The following is a 26,426-nucleotide window of genomic DNA, read 5'->3' on the forward strand; positions in this document are numbered from 1 at the left end:
AATTCGACAACTCAGTCGATGCAGACTTTTCAATTTGGAGATATCCAGTCATACGGGCTTGCATAAAAAGATTGTATTTCGTACAATTTGGCAACACGGATATTTTGTCAAAGTATCAACTTATTTTATATGAACTATAATGAATGATCCGGACGGCAGTGCGATGACGTCATTTAATCTGGATTCCCACATATCAGTGACCGGTACATACAGTGAGAATATCTCCATTAGTTACTGTCCACCATTAGCTTTATCAATGGTCCGTGCTGAGTGAGAAAAGTCCAAACAGAACTCATGGAAATTATATATTTGTGCTTGTCACTTTCACTGATACAGTACTGATATGTAGTAATACAGCTTTAATCGCGCTACAACTTGATAGACGTAAGTGATATGTCAGTATCTGGTATGTCAGTTTATATTTGTGTAACACTCATAAATACTATCTTAGAAAATGCGTTAATAAAGTAGTGGCTGCACTACCAAGAACTCAAGTCGTATTTATTTATTATTTATAATATATTATTCATGTTTAGGTTTTTCCATTTGATGATGAGTGCCCATGCCCATGTTAGTCTATGAGTTGTTGTTTGATGGTGAAGAAGTAAGAATCGATACAATTAAATTCAAACAATTAATTCATTAAATGTAATTAACGGGGATCAAACCTAAAATAGTCGTAGTTCAAATTCAAATTAATTTTGAGAAATAAATTTGAATTTGAATTGAGTCGTAGTGATAGCAGATTGGAGTTGCGATGCTCTTTACTTAATAATTATATATCTATCATGAATCAAATTTTTTCAGTTATCTTACAACTTTCAGTGGACGTTTTATTAATAACATTTATAATATTTGCAGGCACCGAATGGTCACATATTCTTGGAATCGTTTTCGCCAGTCTATAAGCATGCTCACGATTTTCTCATCGCCATTTCAGAGCCTGTGTGCCGACCGGAATTCATACATGAGGTAGGCCTAAGTCAAGTTTTAAACTCCAGTTATTCTCTATTTAATCCAAGCTTATTCTTTCAAATCATCCATTTATCTAAAGCACACTGAAAACGATATTTCAACAGTTATTATGCAAACAACATATTTAACTTGGAATAAGAACAACTCAAGTTTTCGTTGATATTACAAAACCAAGCAGGTACCAGAAATGGATCAAGCAATCTTCCAACAAGATGGTGCTCCACCACATTTCGCAAATCATGTCAAGCAATTACTAAATGACAAACTTCATGCCCGTTGGATTGGTCGTGAAGTGATTTTGTAGATTGGCCACCCTGATTACCAGATTTAACGGTTTGTGACTTCTTTTTATGGGGTTACTTGGAGGAAAGAGTTTATACCCATAGCTTCAATAATGATGAGGAACTAAAACTATAAATAGAAGAGGAACTTCTCCTGATACCGCGGTGTTTCTTTTTAAGAGCTTACGAATCATTTCTTAAGCGCTGTTATCAGTGTGTTGCTGTGGATGGATTTTAATTTTAATAAGTTTGGACTTTAGGCTATGTTCTAGTTTTTTTCCAAGTCATATGCCCTAAAGTGCAACAATAAAAATATTCTATAAAACCAAAAACACCTTTTTAATATTCTTAAGGTATAGTTTTTCATAATGCCGCCATTTTGCTTCTACGAAGGTTAGGGAGTTTTCCCAGAATAGTTTTAGAACCTACTTTGTAAACTGTGTAAAATTTAAAAAAGTTTGGTGCATGAATGGGCATGTAATATAGAATGAAACGTGTAAACCTCTTCGTGGGACACCCGGTATATCATTTACCATGAATCGATTATTATTTGTTAAACTGCGTCGATTTATGTAGTTACATTACAATATTATATTAAATAAATTTAAATTGCATTCAATTCTCATTTTCATTGATAATTTTCAATACTTTGTATAATTCATTGAATAATTAGCTATATTACCAATTAGTATATAAACTAAAATATTAGAAAATACTGTAAATTAGATGAATAAATAAATCCAATAAAAATGGCTGTGTTCCTCTGTAAAAATAAAAAATATGTATGCTGTTATTGTGAAAATTACTTTCATCTGTCAGCATCCCCTAGGAATAACATGGATGCTTCCCATTCAACCAATGCTGACACGTTGAAGTGAATTTAGTTTTGGTAGGTACCAATATTTGTTTATTTTAATTACACAGTATTTTGTCAACTTTTTACAATTGTATCACTTTTTCAGTACAAATTGACGGCTTATTCGCTGTATGCGGCTGTGAGTGTGGGGCTGGAGACCCACGACATCATTGAGTATTTGAAAAGACTGAGCAAAACCAGTGTGCCCGAGGGTATAGTCGAGTTTATAAGGCTGTGTACGTTGTCATATGGCAAGGTGGGTTGATTTTATTCATTCATTCAAATCATTGATTCACGCATATTTTTATTCAATAGGATTAGGAGAGGAAAAGCAGTGATCTCTCAATTGTTTCTTTCTCCAAATTTAGATTAATTATTTAGATGTAGCCTACTAACTTTGAACATTTCATATAACCTGACGTATACGCTTTGCGAAAAATAAATGAATATCAACTGTATGCAGCTATCATGAAGTGAATGACATAGTCCAAAATAAGGTTAAATACACTTTTCACATAAAAAAAATCCGTTCATCAAAAGTGGTCGATTACTAAGAGAGGGTTTTATATCACTTTGACTCTGCTCAGTAGCCTGTGTTTTATTCAAATCTGAAATAAATCAACTAGACTAAAGCCCCAGCGATGCTTCTCAGTTCAAATTTGTCATTTTATTTAACATACCTCCCGGTTGCAGTCAAATTTAACTCTGATTAAATTACGTCATTTAACATAACCAATTGCACAAGAACCATTTAAATAAGCGGAAGATGTCTCAATCAGCGGTGAATCACGGTTAAATTTAATAAACTTGTTTGCAGCCGGTGAACCGGCTAACAAATTTTAAAATATTAATAACTATAATATTTTTGAAGGCTCAGTTACTCAGGAGCTCATAGATATTTGTAAGCAGTATGGGCGCAACTTAAGAATCAGGTTATCACTAATATTGAACATTATTTGAGTCCTGTCGCCCAAATAAATTTTTCAGATTTCGGATGCACTTTCGCACTTTTAAGACTTCAGTTTGATATTTGTATTTTTCAGGTGAAACTAGTGTTGAAACACAACAAGTATTTCGTGGAGTCTCCGTTTCCGGACGTTCTGCAGAAACTGCTGAAGGATCCAGTTGTACAGGAGTGCAGGCTGAGGAGGAATGTGGACAAGGAGGCCGCTCCACTCACCACACAAATTATGGACAAGAAAGGGATACCACAGGTCACTGAATCTTTGTATTTATTTGATAGACTTGTGTAAAGTAACAATTTATCACATGCAGTAGTTGAGCATCAATTAATGAAAAGAAAACTTTTTGTGCTCTTTTTGCTTAGTGACTATGGCATTATGTTCAGAATTATATATTGGAGATCTTTCTTCAAAATTCATAATTTTGATAACATCGTAATATTATCTCCTCAGATTATACAGTAGTATAATCTTAATAATATGAATGACTTGAAAATGGCATTAGTAGCCAAAACATGTCGTGAAAAAATAATTTAAAAGGGTAATCAGATTTATATGTTTATATACATTAAAAGTAGCCCTAAAGAAAAAAGACAAGTTATAAATCACTTTGTTGTCTAAGGTTCATGTTGTAATCAAGTAAACAAACCATGTAAACGAATCAAGATACTGTATTAACATATTGTTTATGAGATAAATGAGCAGAAAATCTACTTATACAACCATTAATTTATTGTCTACTTCATAAACTAACTCTCTAACCATGATTCTAGTAGCTTCAAGTGGATTCTATAGTGTATTTCTACGTAGTAGCTTCAATGGTTTTCACACATAAATAGAGGCGATTCATGATTTCAACTTTCTGTGTTGTAGTAAAGGTGATTTTGTGGTAGACATTCATATTGAATTAAACGACTTGAAATTCGCACATCCTCTTGGATATTAGAAAATTTAAATACTATAGTAAGGTCCACGTTATAATGGCAGTGTGTGATTTGCAATGGTGTTGCTATCTTTGTCTATCGTTCAACAAAGCAGATGGTGCTATCTCTTTCACGCATTGCGATGTTGCCACATCGTTTATCAACAATGTTGAAATTCAACTAATTGACAAAATATTTAATCTCAATCATGAAAATTTAATATCACATCTTTAAAAAATATATTTTCTTGACAAATAAAATATGATTAACTATTTTCAACAATAATGAACAGATAAATTTATCAGATATACCAGTATCAGCTGTTTGGGTGGCAAGGCTGAGATCTGGCAACCCTTTTCTCCTATCTTTCTACACTGCTATTATAAAGTGGACCTCACCATAGTTTCGTTTGCTTTACCATTAACTAATTGAATTTTTTTATGACTGAGAGAGCGATCTGCGATCATATTCTATTAGGAGGATAAATATCTAAAATACCTATAAAATCGCAGATCGCTCTCTGTGTGGCCGGGCTCATAAGCTCTTTATCAATGAGTTATTGTGACAATTTCATGTCGTTTTTATTTTAAACGAGAAACAGACCAAGTTCAAAATTTGTCTTCTTCCTGATTTTGATTGTTCAAAAAGAGATGTCATCATGATCAGTTCTTAAGATCAACAAAGACTAATTTATACCTATCGTGCTTAATTGATAAATTAATTCAGTTGCGCTCGGAATGTCTGAGTGACCGGTCGTCTCTTGAGGCTCTGTTATTTTGTTCGTAAATAGTGGATGTATTACATAGTATTTGTTGAAATTGAGTGAACAGTCGTGACCATTCAAGTGCTGGCATACGTTTTTCTTTCTTGAATTGTCAAATTTTAATAATATTCGAGTTTAAATCGATATTTATTGAAGAAATCAATAGTTAATTTTGAGATCATTGGAAACGATGACAAGGTCCAAGGCTAAATCGGCGGATGGTGGGGATGGGAAGGATGGTGCTAGCGGTGGCGCGGCAGGTGGCAGCGGTGCTGGTGGTGAGGGGAGCAGTGATAAGGGTACCGGGTAAGCAAACAACAACTATCAGTGCAAGTCATCAAATCGACTTCAAAGCCAATTTCGAAATGCTCTTCGACAAGCTAGATAATATAGAAAAAGAGATAAAGTCTGTTAAAACGGAGCAGAAGGACATGATTAAAAGCATTGAGTTTCTATTCGAATTAAACAAGGAAAATAAATCAGATATTGAGAAAAACTCCGAAGACATCAATAAGTGTTTCAATCATATAGATGTGATTGAAAAAAAAACAACGTGTTATTGGGAAAGGACATTGAAAGACTTACCGCAGAAAACAACAATATACAACAATACTTGAGAAAAGACTGTATTGACATAATCGGCATCCCCTACGATAAAAGTGAGAATTTGACCGTAGTTCTACACAAAATATCTGATGCAATAGAATTTGAACTGAAAGAACATATGCTAGGAAACTATCACAGGAACCCCGCAAACGTTAATTCGTATCAATCACCAAGTGATCAACTCATTAAATATCCACCTATCATAGTGAAATTCTGTTGTCATTTGTATAAGGAAAAGTTTTTGAACTGTAAGAAAAACAAAGGGGATCTGACACTGTCCGAAATAGGGTGGTCGGGTAACAAATTAAAGGTATTTATCAACGAAACAATGTCCCCGTTCAATCGCACACTGTTCAGGTCTGCCAAATCTATGCAGAAGGACGGTAAATTGAAATTTGTCTGGTTCAGAAATGGGCGTATCTATGTCAGAAAGGACTTGAACTCTAGACCACAGTCTATAGTCACGATAAAGGATCTCGTTCATCAAATATAGTCCTGACTACAAGAAAAAACGAATTAATAGGAGAGACTTTTCAAATGTATTTCTTTTTTTTTTAAATTTACTTTTTCATAACGCTTAGCAGCTTCTTGGAAGGTTTGTTACGATGGATACGATTTATTTTTTTTACCAATTACATAGAATGGACTCTTTCAATATTGTTATTTTTAACTTAAGTGTATTTTCAATGGACTATCTAATACTTTATTTCTATGAACAGTATGGACAATAAACTAGGCTGAATTTAGTGTGAATGGACTCAATCATAATATTATACATTCAATCTTAGTTGTATCCAGTATTTGGAGTACATAATGCTTCAATTTAATAGTCTCTTCAAAGAAATAGCCTATTTTACTTACAAGTTCATGTTGATTGACTTCTAATTAACAATATTTTTCACACTCAGTTTCAGTACTAAGATAAGATTTTTATTTCTGTTTATTTTTATTATTAATATGTTAGTAGCCTCACAAGAGATCATTTGGCTTTCGTGTACGTGACTAATGAATGCTAATCAACTGATCATCTTATTCACTTCGATCATTATTATCTTATCTCCTTCACTTTCTATTTCATTTCATCATGTATTCTCTATTTCAGTTTTATATATTTGTGTAATGCCTCAGAACTAGGCACATCTATTCACTTCAGAATAGACGCTAAAGCTAAAAGTGTTTTAAAAAATTATTTAGTTTCTCATAGAATATTTCTTTTTCTTTCTTTAAAAAGGTTTTTTTTTGTTCTCAAAGTACTTTATCTTTTGCTATTTTGTAATTAATGAATCTTGAAGGGATTGAAGATCCAATCATATACGGCAATGATAAGGAAACAATTGAAGTTAACGATTTATTTTCTTTTGACCCATGTAATTATCACGAACAGACGGGTACATTTTTCAACATTGTACACATGAACATACGTAGTATAGCCAAAAACTTTGATGAGTTTCTTTATTATATAAGCAACAGTAATGTTAAATTTGATATTATAGTTTTGACAGAGACGTGGGTTCATAGTTCTTCTGCTTTCAACTTCAATATTGATGGCTATTCCGTTGTCAATCAAAACAATAGATTCACGAAATGTGATGGCCTATGTGTTTTCGTAAATAACGATATTAAATTCAATAGAATTGATATCACAATAGACTTTACAAACACAATCTGTCTGGATTTTGAATTTGATAGCAAAATGTACAAATTGTTGGCTCTTTATCGATCTCCGTCTTTAGCTGTTAATAGTTTTCTTATCAGTTTGGATTCATATCTGCAGTCTTCACGGCCAGACAGTTCCGTCATCTTGATAGGAGACATAAATATAAATATTCTCGACAATGATAATTTAAGTAATGAATATCTAGGTGTCATGCAACTGAATGGATTCAAGTCATTTATAAATAAATCCACTCGAGCTCAGAACTATAGCAGCAGCTGCATTGATCACATATTTTTCGAAACAAGATCCGTTAAAGAGAGTGATACATTTGCAACTATTATAAAATCTACTATCACTGACCACTACTGTACCTCATTTCATATAAATTGCCTTTCTAATTCTATCCAAAATCCACCTGTTAAAAATACCTTTATGAAAATAAACTACGAGACATTGAAGAATGACTTAGTGGGAGAAAATTGGAATTGTTTAAATATGATACACTCTGAGGGCATTGATAAATTGGTAGATGTTTTTATTGACAAATTAACCTATTACATAGTTAGACACACTGATATCATACACATATCACATAAGAAAAGGCCATTAAAAAAATGGATTACACAGAGGATGGTGAGTGCAATGCGCAAAAGAGATAGAATGGCCCAAAAACTGAAAAAGCAGCCTTTCAATACAGTTCTGAAAAATCATTATAAGAATTACAGAAACACCTTAAATAACATTGTTAGAAATGCAAAAATTGAATATTTTAATAATAAGTTTGAATTGAACAAAGGTAACACAAAAAAGACATGGGAAAATATTAGAGAAATTTTAGAAATAGAAAAAACTCAAAGATAGAACCAAAAATAGATGCTGAAATATTTAATGATTATTTTGTAAATGTTGGGAAAAAATATGCAGAAGCACTAGATAACAATAGAAATACATCTCCCCTACGATCATTATCCATACCTCCTGTAAATAGTCTCTATCTACATCCAACAAATGCTGTTGAAATTTCACTCACGATAAATTCCCTAAAAAATTATGCTTCACCTGGAGAGGATAAATTCACTGGTCGCTGCCTGAAACAGATCTCCCCTTATATTGCTGGCCCACTTGAAATAATAATAAATAGATGCTTTAGTGAGGGTTACTTTCCAAAACGTTTTAAAATAGCCAAAATGATATTAATCCATAAAATAGGCGATAAGACCAATCCAGCAAATTATAGACCAATTAGCCTACTTAGCAATTTTGCTAAAATAATAGAAAGACTGATTAAAAAGAGATTGGTTGACTTCCTAAATAAAAATAATTTAATTGCAAAAAATCAGTATGGTTTCCAGTCTGGTAAATCAACCAAAGATGCTGTTATGGTATTGATTGATTCAGTTAACAGGAATTTCAATAAGAACATTAAAACACTGGCTGTTTTCCTAGACTTGGCCAAAGCTTTTGATACCATACCTCATTCGACATTGATAGATAAGCTCAATGGATGTGGTATCCGTGGAGTGGCAAAAAAGTTGATTACCAGCTATCTGCAGGATAGATCACAAACTATGACCTTTAACAATAAAACTGATACAAGAATTCTAACAAGTTTTGGTCTTCCTCAAGGAACGGTCTTATCGCCAATATTATTCTTGATTTATTTGAATGATCTTCTCAAATTAAATATCCCGAATTCCACCAAGATATCTTTTTCTGATGATACAGTATTGTTATTTTACTGGATCATCATGGAGAGAGGCATATGAAAACGCAAATGAAGGATTAAGCATTGCTAAGCGATGGTTTGATGAGCAAACTCTCACATTAAATTCAAATAAGACAAAATTTATTGCTTTTACTCCAACAAAAACTGGTGAACCACCTATTGAATTAGATATAAAAATTCACAACCATGACTCTCATATCGTCTCTAGACCCAATAATTGTATCTGTGGAACAATCGAAAAAGTCAATTTTCTAAAATATCTTGGAATAATAGTTGACAGTCACTTGAAATGGAACTTTCATGTACAACACATAATATCTAAATTAAAATACCTAATATACATTTTCTATAAAATTAATACTCTAAAGGATATCAAAATCATAAGAACCATATATCATGCATACGCTCACTCCTTGTTCCAATATGGAATAGAATTATGGGGGGGTACCTTTGACACGCACTTTAATAGAATATTTACCCTGCAAAAGCATTTAATTAGAGCCGCTCTAAAACGGCCTAGACTGTATCCAAGCAGGAATTTGTTTGTTGAATTTGGGGTTTCAACGCTACGACAGGTCTTTGTAGGGAAAATCATTACACATGCCAATAGAAATAAGCAGCATCTTACTTTGAATACACATTTACACAACCTTCGTCCGTCTGTACTCAATCCTTATACTCGAAACTCTACAAGATTAACTTTAAATAAACATCACATACTTCATGGAATACTTTGCTAATATAGTCCCATATCACTTTATAAACAATAGAATAACAAAAAAACTAAGTAGTGAAATAGAAGAGTGGGTAAAATCTAGAGTTTATTTTAAGATAAGTGTATAAAATGATAATTTTGTAATAACTGTAAGATCATAGTGTATAATACGTCTGTTATAGTACGTTTTTATTGATTCTCTACTATGGATATTATAGTATATATCCACTTTTAGTCTTGATTAATGTTATAATATTTGTAATTTTCAATCGCACTCACTGCTGGCGAACAAGTTCCACTTATGCCGGTAGTGCCTTTTATATAAATTCACTTATTTATAATATTACTTATAGTATCTATCATATTTTTAATGTAAGTACTGATTTTAAAATGTTATGGCAAATAAATTGAAATTTCAAATTTCAATAATTAATGTTTTGATTTGTTCCGTCTATCAGTTCAAAAGCAGTCAACAGCAGCAGCAGCAGCAGACAAGTGAGGTGGGAGAAGGAGGTGAGGGGGCGACAGAGACGGCGACTGTGCCGGATGACATCACCGACTTCTACGACAAACTGGACAAGGCCGATGAGGACGAGGATGAGGAGGCAGCCCTTAAGACGGTGTCGTTTGAGGTCAATCAGGTCAGTACACCTTAGACCTTAATCTTTCTACCTAAAAGTTACTCGTTTGTTGAACTGTTGGTACTTTTATTGGCGCCTTCTAATGACGTCATCGCATTGACAGATTTTTTCATTGCTTATGTTGGATTACGTAATTTTACGGCTTTTAAATTTAATACGAATGTGCGAACCGGGTACATTAAGTTCCTTTAAACATGTGATAACTCTCAAAACGTTGGGATAATAGTGCAGAAACAACAGGGCAAACCCCAAAATCGTTTCTCTGATCGGTAGTCTCTGAAAACGGTCTTGTTCAAGGTATATTTGGTCAGTGATAGCATATTGGGCGATATGAATAAAAACAGAGCATATGCTCATGAGCATGAGCATGGAGCCTAAGGTTTTGCTCATGAGCATTAGGTAGAACCATAAGCATTTGCTCATTTTTATATGAATAAGCTTTACCTTATACTTTTACCTTATGCTCCTAAACTCTGGAGCAAATGCTCACGTTTTTTAAGATTTTTCATCAGCTAATTCGCCTTTGTGGCCTTACTTTGTTTTTATAGCGAAAGATTAGCGCTAAATATGCAAGTATAGACACCGCTTCTGTTTGGTCGTCTGCTCTGTTCTCTATATGAATTGAGTTCTAGGTTAGTTGAGTTTTGAATTTTGAAATAATAGCGTGAAAAAATGTTATCTCTATAATAATCTCCAACATAATATTATAATCTCAATAGCCTTCTTATAATCGTCTACACTCTCATCTTCTTAAATGCCTATTTCCTATTCTGTGATGGCTATCTTTATATCGGATAGGTATATTTTGTATTTATTCTTTTGTAGGAATAATGATGATATATATCATAGTTGAATTTAAAAAGAGTTTTATAGTTCTCAACTATTGGTTGTGATCGTATCTGGTAATTTCCTCTTACTCACACGAATTAGTTGAGCCATTTTACTATGAGCAAAAGGTGAGAAGCTGCTCCAGAATAGAATCAGCTTTTTTTTAAGCATTTGCTTCAAAAGTTGAGCAAATGCTCTAGTTTATCCATACAATTTTGAACATAAGCTTTTACTTTTGAGCAAATGCTCAAACTATTTTTTTGATGAGCATGAGCAAAAGGTTTTGCTCACGTTTATTTATAGAAAATGAAGCATATGCTCAATATTTTAGAAGTATAAGCAAATGCTCAACTTTATTCATATGACCCATTGTACATTAACAATGGTTTTTAGTCGTTTGCCGCACTGTTCCTACAATTATATTACTCATATATATGTTCTTGGAATTTCGCATGCATATAGAATTTTAATTTACCAAGGACGGTTATAAGCTTATTTTAAATTCTTCAAGATCTCATTAGGTCAAGTTTTCAGTTGGTCAAGTTTTTAATTAGACTCTTGCGGAGCACGGGTTACCAGGTGCTTATAATAAAAATGAAATAAAGAAAGTATATTTAAGTATTATAATATTAATTTCTATAATTCTACATCCAAGTTTCCCTATTTAAATACTGTATCATTAATTCAAATCCATTTGAAGAAAATTAATATGAATTCTTTAGAAAAGCTGCATGATCTTACTCATTCTGTTCGATTGCAGGAGAAAATCGAAGTGCTGCAGAAGCGGTGCATTGAGCTGGAACACCCGCTGCTGGCCGAGTACGACTTCCGCAACGATACGGTCAACCCGGACATCAACATAGACCTGCGCCCGGCCGCCGTTCTGCGCCCCTACCAGGAGAAGAGTCTCCGCAAGATGTTTGGCAACGGGCGCGCGCGGTCAGGTGTTATTGTGCTGCCCTGCGGTAAGCAAATAATGAAGCGTTTGTCTTTAAACGAACTCAATTTAATAAAAATATAAGAGAGTTTATTTATTTATTGAATTACTGTATAAGCAATACAAAAATGTAATATTCTGTAATGCTATTTTGTAATTTTAGAATAAAACTAATGAATTTTTTTCAAATTTTTTCACTTGACATAATAGAATAATAATAATAATAATAATATTCGTATGGCTTCTATTGGTGGGGAGTCCCTGACGGAAGTTCCACCTCACCTGAATATATCATTTAAGCATTTAAGCCGTCAATGGGTCTTATGACTGTCATACTTCAGCCAGGACCGACAAAAAAGTGCCTATCCGATAACACGGTAGTGACCTGATCAAAACCTTTTTGGCTATGTGCGAGTTGGAACCGGGATCTCTAGGCTGCTATGATGCACTGGACCACTGATCACTAAAAAAAAACATAGTAATAGTCCATGGTAATATGAGACATGTATGTTCCGAATTCCATTGTTAACTAAAGACGATAGTCCTAGTTGTGCTATATTATTTATGCGATAGTTATGCTACATTTTCTCCATGATAAAACTTATTCTGGTTCGAGATATTGTAGTATTATTGTTTTTGAATAAGACTTCTCACTTGAAACAAACTTTAGTTGCTCTCTCGCAATATACAAAGTTTCATGTGTTGCTCACACAGAGGGTAGCTCACATGGAGTGATAGCAACAGAACGAGCAAATATTGTTTATTGTTTTTGAAGGGACGGATTCAAGGATCCAAAGGTTCAAAGAACCCCACACCTCAACCAAGCTTATTGTGTTCCCAAGTAGTATGTTAGGCAAACCAATACCTATGTCCTTTACAAGAACCAGGAGTTTTTCCCTATACTAACATTCCATTCATCACCTGGTTGCAATCCTTGTCGCAATCCAGTGTGATATGCTTGGCAGTCTCTTCAGACTGATTAGTCCTCGTGACCTACGTGAGTTCCTCTCCTAGCCTTCCTTGTAGGTCCTTCCGCTGAGAGAGAAACGCCAAACTGCCTCTAGGGCGCCCGGCCACCCTCGACTCAGCCTCTTGACCCACATTTGTGCCTGGAGTTTCATCCATCTCTGGTCTCTTGGGTTTTTCTTTTTGCCCCTCCCAAACTCTGCAGGGCCAAAAGCCTCACCTCTCCCAAGAGGTTTTGCCTGAATTGCTGCCCTTCTTTGAGCAGTGGTGAGTTTTGGCCTCTCCAACCACAAACTCATGACCTACGTGAGTTCCACTCCTAGCCTTTTTGTAGGTCCTTCCGCTGAGAAAGGGGACGCTAAACTGCCTCTTCCGCCCTCGACTCAGCCTCTTGACCCACATTTGTGCCTGGAGTTTCGCCCATCTCTGGTCTCTTGGGTTTTTCTTTTTGCCCTTCCGAAACTGCCCTGATGGGGCAGATCCCGTGGGTTTGAAGACAAGGCAACTTCTGGAGTTGCCTTGAGGTCCATTTTAGTCGCCTCCTACAACAAGCATGGATACTGTGGGTGAATTCTGGTTCTCAACACATTCTTGAGTACGATGATCGACTCAAAGCTCCCCAAACTACAGGGGGCAACGAGCAAATAACGTGGAGACTAGAGTTTCTTCAGTTCCGTTGCGTTGCTTTCTACAAAGAGAAACTGATGATAGCAACACAAACGAAACTGGAGAAGTTCTAGTCTCTACGTTTAATCGCTACTTGCTTCGCTAGTCGTTGTATGTATGTTAGCATAAATAAAGCTCAAACCCCAAATGCTGGGGGGAGTCCCAAAAAGTCCCTTTTTTGTGCGGTTAATAATTTATGGTGGGGAGGGGAAAGAAGCTGAATTTTTCTACATCTGGGAGGGACATTCCTGGATTCTAAGAAATCGCTGGGTGTGTGAAATCGATAAATTTGCCTGTAGTTGTACTTCATTAGCAATTTCATAGTTTATACTAATATCTGTCATTTTATCATTATGTCTTATGAAGTATTACCTTTTTAAATCATGTAGAACAATAATTATACCATAAATATCCCTGAGGATCTCGTATCCATTGAAGTTCTTTATTGTATTAACATTAACACTCTTTAGAAATGTTTTTCAAATTTAAAACTTCTCTTAATAAACTTGGAATATTATGCTTACTATTTGTTACAAACAATACTATTATGTTATAGTTGATAGAATACCATGAATTTGCATTACAGGTGCGGGTAAAAGTCTGGTAGGCGTGACAGCTTGCTGTACAGTCCGCAAGAGAGCGCTAGTGCTGTGCAACTCAGGTGTGTCTGTGGAACAGTGGAAGCAACAGTTCAAGACCTGGTCAACGGCCGATGACAGCATTATTTGCAGGTGACAACTGGTGGTTCAGAATCCACCCAATATATTACTATCTTTATTTACTACAATTATCTAAATTTATATTCACACAGATTAAAGTTATCACACTCTAGTAATACTGTTTTACTTTATTTTCACAATTAAGCCTGTATTACATAAGGACACAGGCTTGGACTTTGAGTGTCCTAGCGAGTAGCGTGGCATCAGTTCTTATTCTGTTCATTTCACTATAAACCAGCCGGGACACCAGATCTTGATTCCTCACTCGTGTCGCCAGCCCGGCCTACGCTGGACTACCATTAGTTCTAAGCTTGAGTTACACTCGGACAACACTGGTGTCTCTCGGGTGTCCTAATGTAATAAGTGCCTTAGTTTGAATCTTTGTATTGTGGCAAATAAAATGAATTGAGTCATGTCATCTTGATTCAAAAGACAGTGTTTGACAGTTCCTATTTTCTCTCAAGAACTATCCTTTACTCATCCGGTGCATTCTAACGTATGTGAGCTCTTGCCTGTACAGGTATACTGTCGAGGAATACTTGTACAGTTGAACTTATTTGGTGAATGTAAAGTTAATTTTTGCTAACATAGGATTTTGTTTTTTGCCGGGAACCGCATATGTTGAGTGTAATTGTATATTGTTGGTGTATTGGGAAGATGTACCTGTGCAATTGTATAAAACACCTGTACACTTCTTTGGTGTAACTTAACGTGAATTGCTGACATAAGATTATAATTTTTCCAGATATCATTGCTTATGATAAGTGTATTTTGTACTTGAATGTATAATATATATTCATTCATTATTTATCTATTTTTTATTCATTTATTTATTCGTTTTTTGTTTGTAGATTCACGTCAGAGGCAAAGGATCGCCCAGCCGGGTGCGGCGTGTTAATTACCACTTACTCGATGATCACACACACACAGAAGCGGTCTTGGGAAGCCGAGCAGACTATGCGCTGGCTGCAAGAACAGGAATGGGGCATCATGGTCCTCGATGGTCAGTTCATTCATTCATTATATACATTCATTCATTCATTTATCCGATGAGAGTCTCCTCCAATGACTGTACCATCTAAACTTGAAATTACCGTGACATAATTCAATGGAAAGCAAAGCTTTAGGACCCCATTACACAGTCATATGTATTATCATACCTATGACGGTAGATCATCAATCAATTTGTACCGAGCACTTTTCGTGGATATACGACTACATTTACGATCATAAATAACTAGAAATTTCCAGGGCTACTTTCAATGACAATATAAAAGTAAAATTGCCCTTCCATGACATAGAGCCACTCAAGAAACAATAACTTTTACTGTACTTCTTAAACTATCTAATGATGGTATCGTAGATATACGACTACATTTATTACTTCTACTGAACTTCTAAAACTATCTACTGATCGTAGATATACGACTACATTTATGATCATACACTTCTAGTTCTTAAGAAACAATAACTTTGTTAAACTATTAAAAGTTGAAAAGAACTTTATATTTTGGTCATTATGTCATCGTCTGGTGCATATTTATAATTTTTTAATACTTGTAAGAAGCTTTTGTTTTTCAAGAAGTAAAAGTGGCTCAAAACTAAAAAAGGGAACTATATTTACCTACATATTTGGACTGGTTTTATTTACACCGTCATAAATATTTTATATCAGGGAAAACAATCTGGATTAAATGGCTCATACTAGTAAATAAATATTTTAGTTATTTTCACAGTCACGACTTCAACTACTGCATCTAACCTGTGTGACAAGTTACAGTCATTAGCTTTCTAGTCTTTTTGGCTTTAGGATTTAACAGTGCATCATACTGACTGTATTTTATACATCGAAATCTAAATCCTAACACAATTACTGGATCAATAACTCGATTCCTATCACAATTAATTATTGGATCGATAACTCGATTCCGTTGACGATTTCTAACACAATTATTGGATCAATAACACGATTCCTAACAAAATCAATAACTCGATTCCTTTGATTTGATTCGACAGAAGTGCACACAATCCCAGCGAAAATGTTCCGTCGTGTGTTGACCATAGTTCAGTCGCACTGCAAGCTGGGTCTGACGGCCACGCTACTCAGAGAGGACGACAAAATCGCCGATCTGAACTTCCTGATTGGTCCTAAGCTGTACGAGGCCAACTGGCTGGAGCTGCAACGGCGGGGCTACATCGCACGCGTCCAGTGCGCCGAGGTCTGGTGTCCCATGACGCCCGAGTTCTATCGCGAGTACCTCTTGTGCCGGTGAGTAACTTGACTGATTGTTATTTGTGTCTTTGGGGACTCATGCATATAATCAAATCAAGTTTGCTTAAGCATAAGTTTGTAATTACAATATAGGCTACAGAGTGTCCCACGAAAGGTGTACAGCCGAAGACTATAGATTCTACATGAAATTTGCAACAAAAAATGTCCAATAAATTTTCTTATATTGACTTTAGTTTTCGAGATCTATAGATTCTTTGATATTTTTGAAAAACGTCAATTACTACTAGAAAACTAACAGTCGAAATCTAATTTTAAGGATATGGTTAGAAATTCCCAACAAGATTCATATAATTCGCTCCTTTGTTTGACATTATTTAACTTTTTTGGAACATTCAAAATGTTTTGAAATTTGGCTTTGAACTTGACGAATGTACTTTTTCAACTTTGAACGCTCTTAAAAAGTTGAAAAACGTCAATCAAAGAAACAAATTATATGAATCATAATGGAAATTTCTTCTTCTTTCCAACCATGTCCTTAGATTTAGATTAGTGGGATATAAGCTAAACTCATGTTATTCCTTAATCTAAATTACAATTCATTATCTGTTAGATATTAAGGAGATAATTGAAAGGAAAAGGAGAAACGAGAGACATTAGTGAGGCATAATTTTCCTTGATATCTAATAAGTAGCTAATTTCATCTTCAACAGTACAGTAGGTCTACTTACATGCTATGTTGAATACGGACGAGTTTCAAGGCACCGGAACTCATCAAGGTACACTGATGATTGGGCTTAATACATTAAAACGCGCTCAGACTTCACATGTCCATTGATTGAATATTATGGTTTTTATTTGATGCTTACATCAGCATCCCTCTCATAACTCGAAAATCAGGCCTCAAACCTCGTTTTTAGAACATAACATGTGAGTACTGTACTGTCGTAAAAGAGAAATTAGTTCAATTATTGACCAGTTAAAGCTAGTAGAAAACTTTAGAATGAATTTCCTCGTTAGCTGTGATTTTTTTGGTATATTATGTTGAATTTGAAAATTTGAGTTTGAATAACGAAGATTTGTTTTTTATTTTCTGTAAACATATTATTTTATCTATCAAATCATTTTTATTCAAACTCAAATCTTCAAATTCAACATAGCATTTCACTGTATTGATTTTATGATTTTCTGTACACATCAAACCGAAACCAAGGAATTTGTGTGTTTTTGCAGAACATGCAAGAAATTGCTGCTTTACGTGATGAACCCAAACAAGTTTCGCGCCACCCAGTTCCTGATTCGCTACCACGAGCGTCGCGGCGATAAGACCATTGTGTTCTCTGACAATGTGTTCGCTCTGAAGCACTACGCCCTCAAGATGGGCAAGCCCTACATCCATGGCCCCACCTCCCAGGTCGAACGTATACAGATCCTGCAGAACTTCAAGTTCAATCCCAAGGTCAGTTGCAAACTTATTATGTTTCCCCAAAAAATGTGAATGTTGTTGCAATTTCATGTCATCAGCACAGACTACTAGTGTAATCAGTTCAGTAGTTCAGACGTGATGTTGCGTCATCATTTGTGTATTTTCTATCCCGTAAATGTATAAGCCAATTCTTGTCTTTATAATATTATTATACATAGATGAACACTCAAAGTATCACAAAAAATAATTCATTGATTGTTCAATTAATCATTTCATCATATAAATACAGTAGTAGTTTTTTTTTCTATATAGTTGGTAGCTTAATTTGTCCATTTATAGTGAGATTCAGGTTATAGAGTTAGCATCTGATCAACATTAGTTTACTATCCTTGTCTGTGATTAGACAAAGTAGATAGCTCTATCATTTTCCAACTCCGTACCCTTGCCAAACTGCTTGTACATTGTGTAGAAATGTTATGAACTACCAGAATAACGAATCGTTTTCTATTGGCCAGTTCATTCTTGATTTTCTGCTCAACATAGCACAAACTGGAGCAGAAACTTGAACATTCATCTCAGAATCGAGTTACAGAAATCTTTTTCTATCATCAAAACGTTATTTTTTGGATCTTGTCGATGAAGGCCTTATCTTTTTGGGGGCTATTTAACATTTAAGAGGTCATATCAGAGTTTAGTTTAGTAGAGATTATCATAAACTGTAATGATTGATTGAAATTTCAAGTGGATTTTGATTAAATACTATAAAATATTGATGATTTTATTAGAAATTGCTGTTAACTAACTGCTGGAATATTATTACTGTATTATAATTATTTCAAATATATCCAATGAAATCTATAAAAATAGAACTAAGGATTTCTGCAAGTGCAAATATTGACCGAAGAACTAAATAGCAGAAGGAAATTTGAAGAATGAAACTGTCCAAAAATTGTGCCTAGAAGTAGATGTCCTTAGTTCTATTTATATAGATGAAAGATTTTATTAGAAATTGCAGTTAACCAACTGCTGGAATATTATTACTTTATTATAATTATTTCAAATATCCAATGAAATCTATATAAATAAAACTAAGCACTTCTCCAACTACATTTATTGAGCGAAGAACTAAATAGCAGAAGGAAATTTGAAAAATTAAACTGTCCAAAAATTGTGCCTAGAAGCAGATGTCCTTAGTTCTATTTTTATAGATTTCATCGTATATTTGAAATTATTATTATACAGTAAAAATACTAAAATATTTTGCGGCAAATTTGTAACTTTTCACGTCTTTAAACACTTGCTCGGAATATAATTTCAAACTCATACCTTCCTATCCTAAATTTGATACAAAAAATGTAAAAATTATAATTGATATACAGTATAAATATTTTACCAATTCATTGAAATGTATGAGTGATGAATGAGAATAGATGTTGTGAAGTTTAATACCCTTTGTTTTATCTCAAACAAGTATTAGCTGTTAACACAGATTTAAGGCAGATTTAGCACAGATTCTTTGTCTGTTGATTTCAAGATGTTTTTCGATTGCCTGTCGTCCAGGTGAACACAATCTTTGTGAGTAAGGTGGCCGACACTTCGTTCGATCTGCCCGAGGCGAATGTGCTGATTCAGATTTCGTCGCACGGCGGCTCGCGTCGCCAGGAGGCGCAACGGCTGGGGCGTATTCTGCGTGCCAAGAAGGGCGCCATCGCCGAAGAGTACAATGCCTTCTTCTACACACTCGTGTCGCAGGACACCATGGAGATGGGCTACAGTCGCAAGAGGCAGCGCTTCTTGGTCAACCAGGGATACTCCTATAAGGTAAGTTAGGTCTACTATGTCATCAAATCTCTAACTACTTGTATATTATCTTATAAATATGTCAATACTACTATAAATATTACTACTCATCGTTTATGCGTCTTCTTTACACAATGGTAATTTGACGGTGGGTGTGATTGGGGATCCCCCTACAATTGAAAATCCTACTCTACTATGACTTCAAAAATCTGGTCCGCCATATTGGATACGCCATTTTGAATGCAAATTTATTTTTTAAATAGGAAGTTGGTCATGCGATACATGATTTCAATACGGAATTTTAAGGCAAAATGAATGGCGAAAACCGAACATCCTTATCTCGAACCGTTTGAAAGATATTCACATAATAATAATAATAATAATTCGTTTATTTCACTGCATTTTTACAATTGGTAATACAAATACATACCTTGAGCATAATGATTGAACATAGATAAAATATTAAGCGTGTAACAGAAAAAAAACACAGTGCATCCCTCTTTAGGCTAAACCTGTGTTGAGGATGTCTCGCTCTCTAGTTGAGTCAACTTAATTATAATACAATAACAATTTGAGGTATCAAACAATAAAGTAAATTTATACAATAATCAGTGGCTTTTCACAAGATGGGATTATGAATCTTTAACAATAAATTACCCAGAAAAAAAAGTAAAAAAAAACAAGCCTAGATTTGAATGAAGACAAAAAATTTTAATTTATTAGCAAGATTTCGACGAGTGGAATATACATGTTCATCCATAACTGGAAACTCTGAACGTCTTAAATACACAAACTTGAAAAGATTTATTTCAAATAGGGTATCAACACTAAAAACGCCAAATTCTCTATACAATACTTCGGTTGGATATCTTATGGGTCTCTTTAAACATATTCCATTATTCTTTTATAAAGAATTATGAGAGGTTGCAAAATTGAACTCCCACAACTTCCCCAGGATACAATACCATAGCAGATAATTGACTGTATCAGTGCCAAGAATACCATTCTTAATTGATAGATAGGAAAAGTAGACATTATAAATCAATACCATGAAAATCAGAAATGAAATAGATAAGTAGTATTGATTAATAATGTGAATATCTTCCAAACGGTTCAAGATATCGATGTGCGGTTTTCGCCATTCATTTTTTGTTGAAATTCAGTATCGAAATCATGTATCGCAAGACCACCTTCCTATTTAAAAAGACAAAGCTGCATTCAATATGGCGGACCAGATTTTTGAAGTCATAGTAAAGTAGTATTTTCTATTTTAGTGGGATCCCCAATCACACCCACCGTCAAATTACCATTGTGTATAAGATATTAAGCCGTTCTCGGACTTATCACCCACTCTGCATATCAATACTACTATGAATATACCTACTCATCGTTTTATCGTCTTCTTCTACTTCTAGTGCCGTTTCCTTTATCTACTGTCTTTTTCTCATTTTGAGTTTCTTTTCTCCTACTTATTTACATTTCTTCTGCCTTGTCCTCTTTTGCTCACTTTTGCTTTTTTGCTCTACTGTCTTTAACTACACACTTCTTCCAATGTTTTCTTCTTTAATAATTTTTCTCTTCAATTCAAATTGTGTTTATCTTCTCTTTCCTTTTACTTCGTTTCTCTTCTTGTAGTGCCTTCATTTTCTCTCTGAACCCTTTTCGTCTCCTTCAACTCTTGCACTATATTTTTCTTATTGTAACTCTCCTTTCTCTTCTTGTTTCATTCATATCCCCATTATACGTTTTATTTTTATAAACTAGCATCCACCTCGTTCGAATTCACACATTGAACTGTGAAAAGAAACAGAACATTTTGAGAATAATATTTTTTTTCTGATTTCAGGTGATAACCAAACTAGCTGGAATGGAGGAAGAGGCTGAACTGATGTACAAAACACGTGAGGAGCAGGGTCAGCTATTACAACAGGTAATTAGCCCTACTATATATTTTTTAATGTTTTGATAGTCAAATTTGAAATTTAACAAAATATATACAAAAATATTGAAAAATACAACATTCTTTGTACCGTTCTCAGGTCCCAACTGTACTGGCATAATAGACGCGACAAAACTTTTTCGCTCGTTGACAGGATGCATTGTTCTTATAGCGGAATTCCGCTACTACTTCACTTTAAATTAGTCCAGTCGTTTTAAAATATTCACTTACTTATCATCACTTTTCAATTAATATTTCTTTCAACTCTTTCCCTTACTTTAGAGAATAGTAGATGTTTGAAATCATCTACAGTAGCCTATAGTTATAACTTATCTATATCATACAGAATCAAATATTTTGCATATGACGTAACACATGAAAAATTATAACATATTTGAACATTGAAGACAATCCAGAGACAATTTAGTTGTGTGCCGACAATACATGTTCCCTTTTATTTGTCATATTTTCAATAAATGTTCCTTTATTAAAATTTTCATTTTTTTTTCTTTCGAATTGTAGGTGCTGGCTGCCAGCGATATGGACGCAGATGAAGAGCGCATGCCCGGTGAAGGGGTGGGGCTTTCGGGGGCGGCAGAGGGGGAGGGTCGTCGCGACGTGCCGGCAATATGGCGTCGATGTCGGGGGCTGACGACGCCGTTTACTTTGAGTATCGCCGTAACTCCAATGTCAAGCATCCTTTATTCAAGAAGTTTAGGGGGTGATCGGATAGGTAGACTTCTGAATTTGTTATTCTTGAACCTGGTAATGCCTCCAATGTCAAGCCTCTTTAAAAGTTTAGGGGTTGATACAGCTTAGGATTTTGTTTTCCTGGTGAAACCTTCAATGTAAAACATCCCCCTTTAAGAAGTTGAGAGGCTGAGTTTAGGAGTGATACAGTGCAGGTCTCTGATGTTATTATATTTCTTGAGCTTGGTAAGGTTTAATCTTACTACTTACCTTAAGATCACGCTCACACTGTTTACAAATATCCATTGTAAGCAAACTTATACAAGGTCTTTCACTTTTTTTATTGTGGATGATGCCCACATGAGCTTTTTGCTTCTGTGTGGGTGATGGGAAGTGCGAGAGTGATTTGATGAGATGTTCAAACGTCCATGCCTATTCGATGGGATTCAGCGAGATTCGAACCCACGACCAGGTAGTACTTGCAGGGTACAACGCCTTAGTATTATGGCCCCACGTTGGGCCATCACGTTGGATTTTCCACTATTCACGCTCCGTCTGGTTAGTCCAATATCCCCACTCACGTTCCAAATCAAACCTGACTAGGCGGCTGACTTTGAGGTCGGACAAGTCAGTAGAACAGTTCACCAGACTTGTCCGACTCGTCTGGCAGCATTTGCCCCGCCCACAACAACCTCATTCACGGTCCGACTTGAATTAATGGACCTCAAGTTGGACAAAATATAAATTAGTAAATGGCCCGCTGTACCATTCGTACGAGTTGTGTGTTTACACTTGATGTATTCCTTGATGCTCACACTACATACAAGTATAATCCGTACGAAAACGTATGTCACACACCGTACGAGTTGAGTGCTTATACTTTGAGCATTTCTCTATCAAGAAGTAAAAATGTTTATTGAGATTCATTTCTGTCAGTATTCCTATCAAATTACACAAATGATTCCACTAAATCAATCGAATGCTGGCATTTGAAGTGGTTCTCACTTGGCTACTAACGTACGAATTTATTACTTCTATTGTATCTGATCGTATGAATTTAATGCTCAAGCCTGATTCGATTCTCTATCAAAAATGTCTTGAAATACTTCATCAAGTTAGTTCAATCTGGAAACCCCTTTACGAAGGGCCATTCATTCTTTATTTCTATAAGAAAGCAGATCATTCATGTGATCAGGAGAGAAGAATAAGGATAAGATTCCAACCATTATTTCAATGAAGTGATTTCATTTGTCTCCAATGACTCTATCATTGGTTTTAGTGTTATTGGTTCCGTCAGATAATATAATTTTACGGCGGTTAAATTTGATTGGATCCTCGTGCAACTTGCTATTGCATTTCTTTATAATATGTAAATTATTCAGGAATATTATGTTGATTATTGCATTTCTGTATTTGTTTACTAAACTCAAGTGAACATAAATATTGATCATTTTCTTCACTTTGCAATCATAATTGCTTTTATTTGTTTCTTTTGTATTTTTCTTGTCAATCACTTTGCAATTTGTTTTTATTGATTGAATTTTGTTCCTTATTTCTTTGAATTTTACAAATTTGTATCTTGTTGTAAATTGTAATAAGTGAAGGAGACTCTGTTGTGATTCTACCTGTTGTTTGAATTAATAAAAATTATGAAATAATGAATTTTCTCTTTTTTAATTGAACCCCTTTGAACATAGAACGACGTCGAGAGCGGGACAACTTTAAAACCTTGTTTGAATAACTTAGTTGAAAGTTATCCTGCTCCTATAGTCTTTCCTCATTATGCTGAAGAGGCTTGAGACTGGTCAAAAATATGCATGCTTTATTTTCCATTCACCTTCAATAGTTTACCTCTTACTCTTAATGACTATACAATCATCCACTTACCCTATTATACAATGTAACATATTTAATTTGGATTGATAAATAAAAATCCCTAGCTGAAATATTTATAGGTCCAAGTGAAGTAATTGGCTAATATCACCAAAGAGATAACGTAAAGATTAGATAATATCAGACGTCCTGGCTAAACTGTACAACAGCCTAAGAGGAATGGAAATAAATTTTGCTACTATATAATATTATATAAAATATTGAAAATTGAGGTTAGGCATAAATATTTACTGATCGGCGACCTAACGATCGACCGAGCCATACAATGTAGAATCTGACCAAACACCTTGGCAGAAATTTATTGTGGCAAAACAGTATGCAATTTGAGGAACTAAAAGTCTCACGTGGCTAATTATTGTAATGTATGAAACAACTAATAACCTATAAAAAATTACTTAGCATGTAAAGAGCATATTTAAAAACCCCTACAAAAATAATTAAATGTATTAAGGAAGTAGGAGGTTACTGGGCGCATGAATACTGTAATAATTTGCATGCACCAATCAAATAGTGGCAATTGATAGGCGGCAATAGTGAGCCGATTCAAAAATATTTGTATATATTTCTACAAATAAATAGAATTTATAAAAAATTGTTGTATAGTCTATGTTTTGGATATGGCCTGAAGGCAAAGAAATTATTAAATATATAACATAAGTAATAATTTAATATTTTAATATGGTCTATTTGAGCCTTGAATGGCGGAGGACTAGAATATTCAAATTTTATGCAAATTTAGAAATCGGAAATGAGAATTGTAAAATTGAGAAACGAGAACCACACTCGCCTGCCAACTGCCACCATGAGAGGTCACTAAAAATTATAGAGCGTAATACCTTGCTATATCTTGTAATAATTTAAAGTTAAATTGAATTACTAAATTTCTTATAAGACTTTGTGATGCTCTTATAAAGCAAAAGTCATTTTTAAATAATTTTGTAACCCCTTGGAAGAGACGACTCCGGCTACAATAATCCAGGACCACCAGGAGTTGGATCGACATCAGCAGCTCATAAGAAAATTCCGGCACGTGAGTGAAAAATATTGAAATAGTGATAGGGCGCCCTCAGTGCTTCGAAATTAAATAAGAATCAAAGCTAGCTCGTCGAAAGGGTTTTCTTATAAATTAAGAATTTGGTAAAAAAAATACTTGCGCAAGTAAATGTAGTATTAAAGGTATTTTATTAGAAAGTAACGAATCAATCCACATATCAGAAGATCTATCAATCAAAGAAGTATAAAATCTAGGCTGTTAATACATATTCATATGATCATTAATTTCTGCAATATAATTTGCGATAGTTTGTTGTAGCTCTGATTCACTAGATGAATTGCTCTATTTATTCCTTCAGGTGCCGAATCTTGCACCCTGAGATAAAAAATATATTTATTACAAAGAAATCTATTAGATACTATAGAATTTAATATATATATTTGGATTACTAGTTGTCAATTTATCAAGCTGATTTTAAGAATTTAGTTTTAATGGAATTGTCCAAGTCGACAGGTATTGGCAAGCTGATATCGCAGCTACATGCAAATAAATGCATATGATCATAAACATGATGGTAACGTTTCGTGCTATAAAATTTAAAGAATAGTATTTAGCCTGTGATATTTTATTGATTTAAATTATTGTTTTATCTTATATTATATATTTTTTGTCGCTCTTTATATTTTTTGCTCTGATTTATTTTTTTGCAATATTTTTTAATATATGTATCAAATTGTTTATGGTGTGCAATTTATTTTTATTCCTCAATACTATAGGATAAGTACCATATATATATATTTTTTAATAAATTATCAGTATTATTTTTATAAGCTCCTGTATGAGCCCATTAATGTATGATGACAAGAACATGTCGTACTAAAGTGAGACTGTATCCTATAAAAAACCACGACCTGATTTTTATTATTATTATTATTATTATTATTATTATTATTAGCCGTCAAGCTCCCAGATGGAAGACGCTGAGCAAAATTTGGTTCATTTTTTGTTTTTCTGTTCTTTTTATCAATCCACCAGTTTTTCATTTTCAGTGAGAACTCCGCTTTCCTTGCTTCACTCCATTTGTTCCTGATTTTTATAATTATTAAAATATTTCATGCTCTACCGACTGATGCCAAGCAGGAGGCTAATCGTTATTTAACTATAAAAAATAACGTAACAACAATTATTAAGGCTTTTTCAAACCCCTATCAAGCTGAAGAAACATACTGAATA

General features: G+C 34.3%; 1 protein-coding gene across 1 annotated transcript in view; it reads left to right on the top strand.

The window, feature by feature from the left end:
• LOC111063697 (general transcription and DNA repair factor IIH helicase subunit XPB) overlaps window positions 1–23,824 on the top strand; it is a 28,131-nt gene extending 4,307 nt beyond the window's left edge. Inside the window, 13 exon segments of the mRNA XM_039425894.1 lie at window positions 862–972; window positions 2,219–2,368; window positions 3,156–3,326; window positions 9,923–10,105; window positions 11,694–11,898; window positions 14,089–14,233; window positions 15,073–15,224; window positions 16,238–16,490; window positions 17,685–17,910; window positions 19,438–19,698; window positions 21,524–21,607; window positions 22,139–22,210; window positions 22,213–23,824. Coding sequence (XP_039281828.1) covers window positions 862–972; window positions 2,219–2,368; window positions 3,156–3,326; window positions 9,923–10,105; window positions 11,694–11,898; window positions 14,089–14,233; window positions 15,073–15,224; window positions 16,238–16,490; window positions 17,685–17,910; window positions 19,438–19,698; window positions 21,524–21,607; window positions 22,139–22,210; window positions 22,213–22,341 — 2,142 coding nt within the window. The 3' untranslated portion in view covers window positions 22,342–23,824.
• The last annotated feature ends 2,602 nt before the right edge of the window (window positions 23,825–26,426 follow it).

Source organism: Nilaparvata lugens, chromosome 4, assembly GCF_014356525.2.
Source record: "Nilaparvata lugens isolate BPH chromosome 4, ASM1435652v1, whole genome shotgun sequence".
Lineage (NCBI taxonomy): Eukaryota > Metazoa > Arthropoda > Insecta > Hemiptera > Delphacidae > Nilaparvata > Nilaparvata lugens.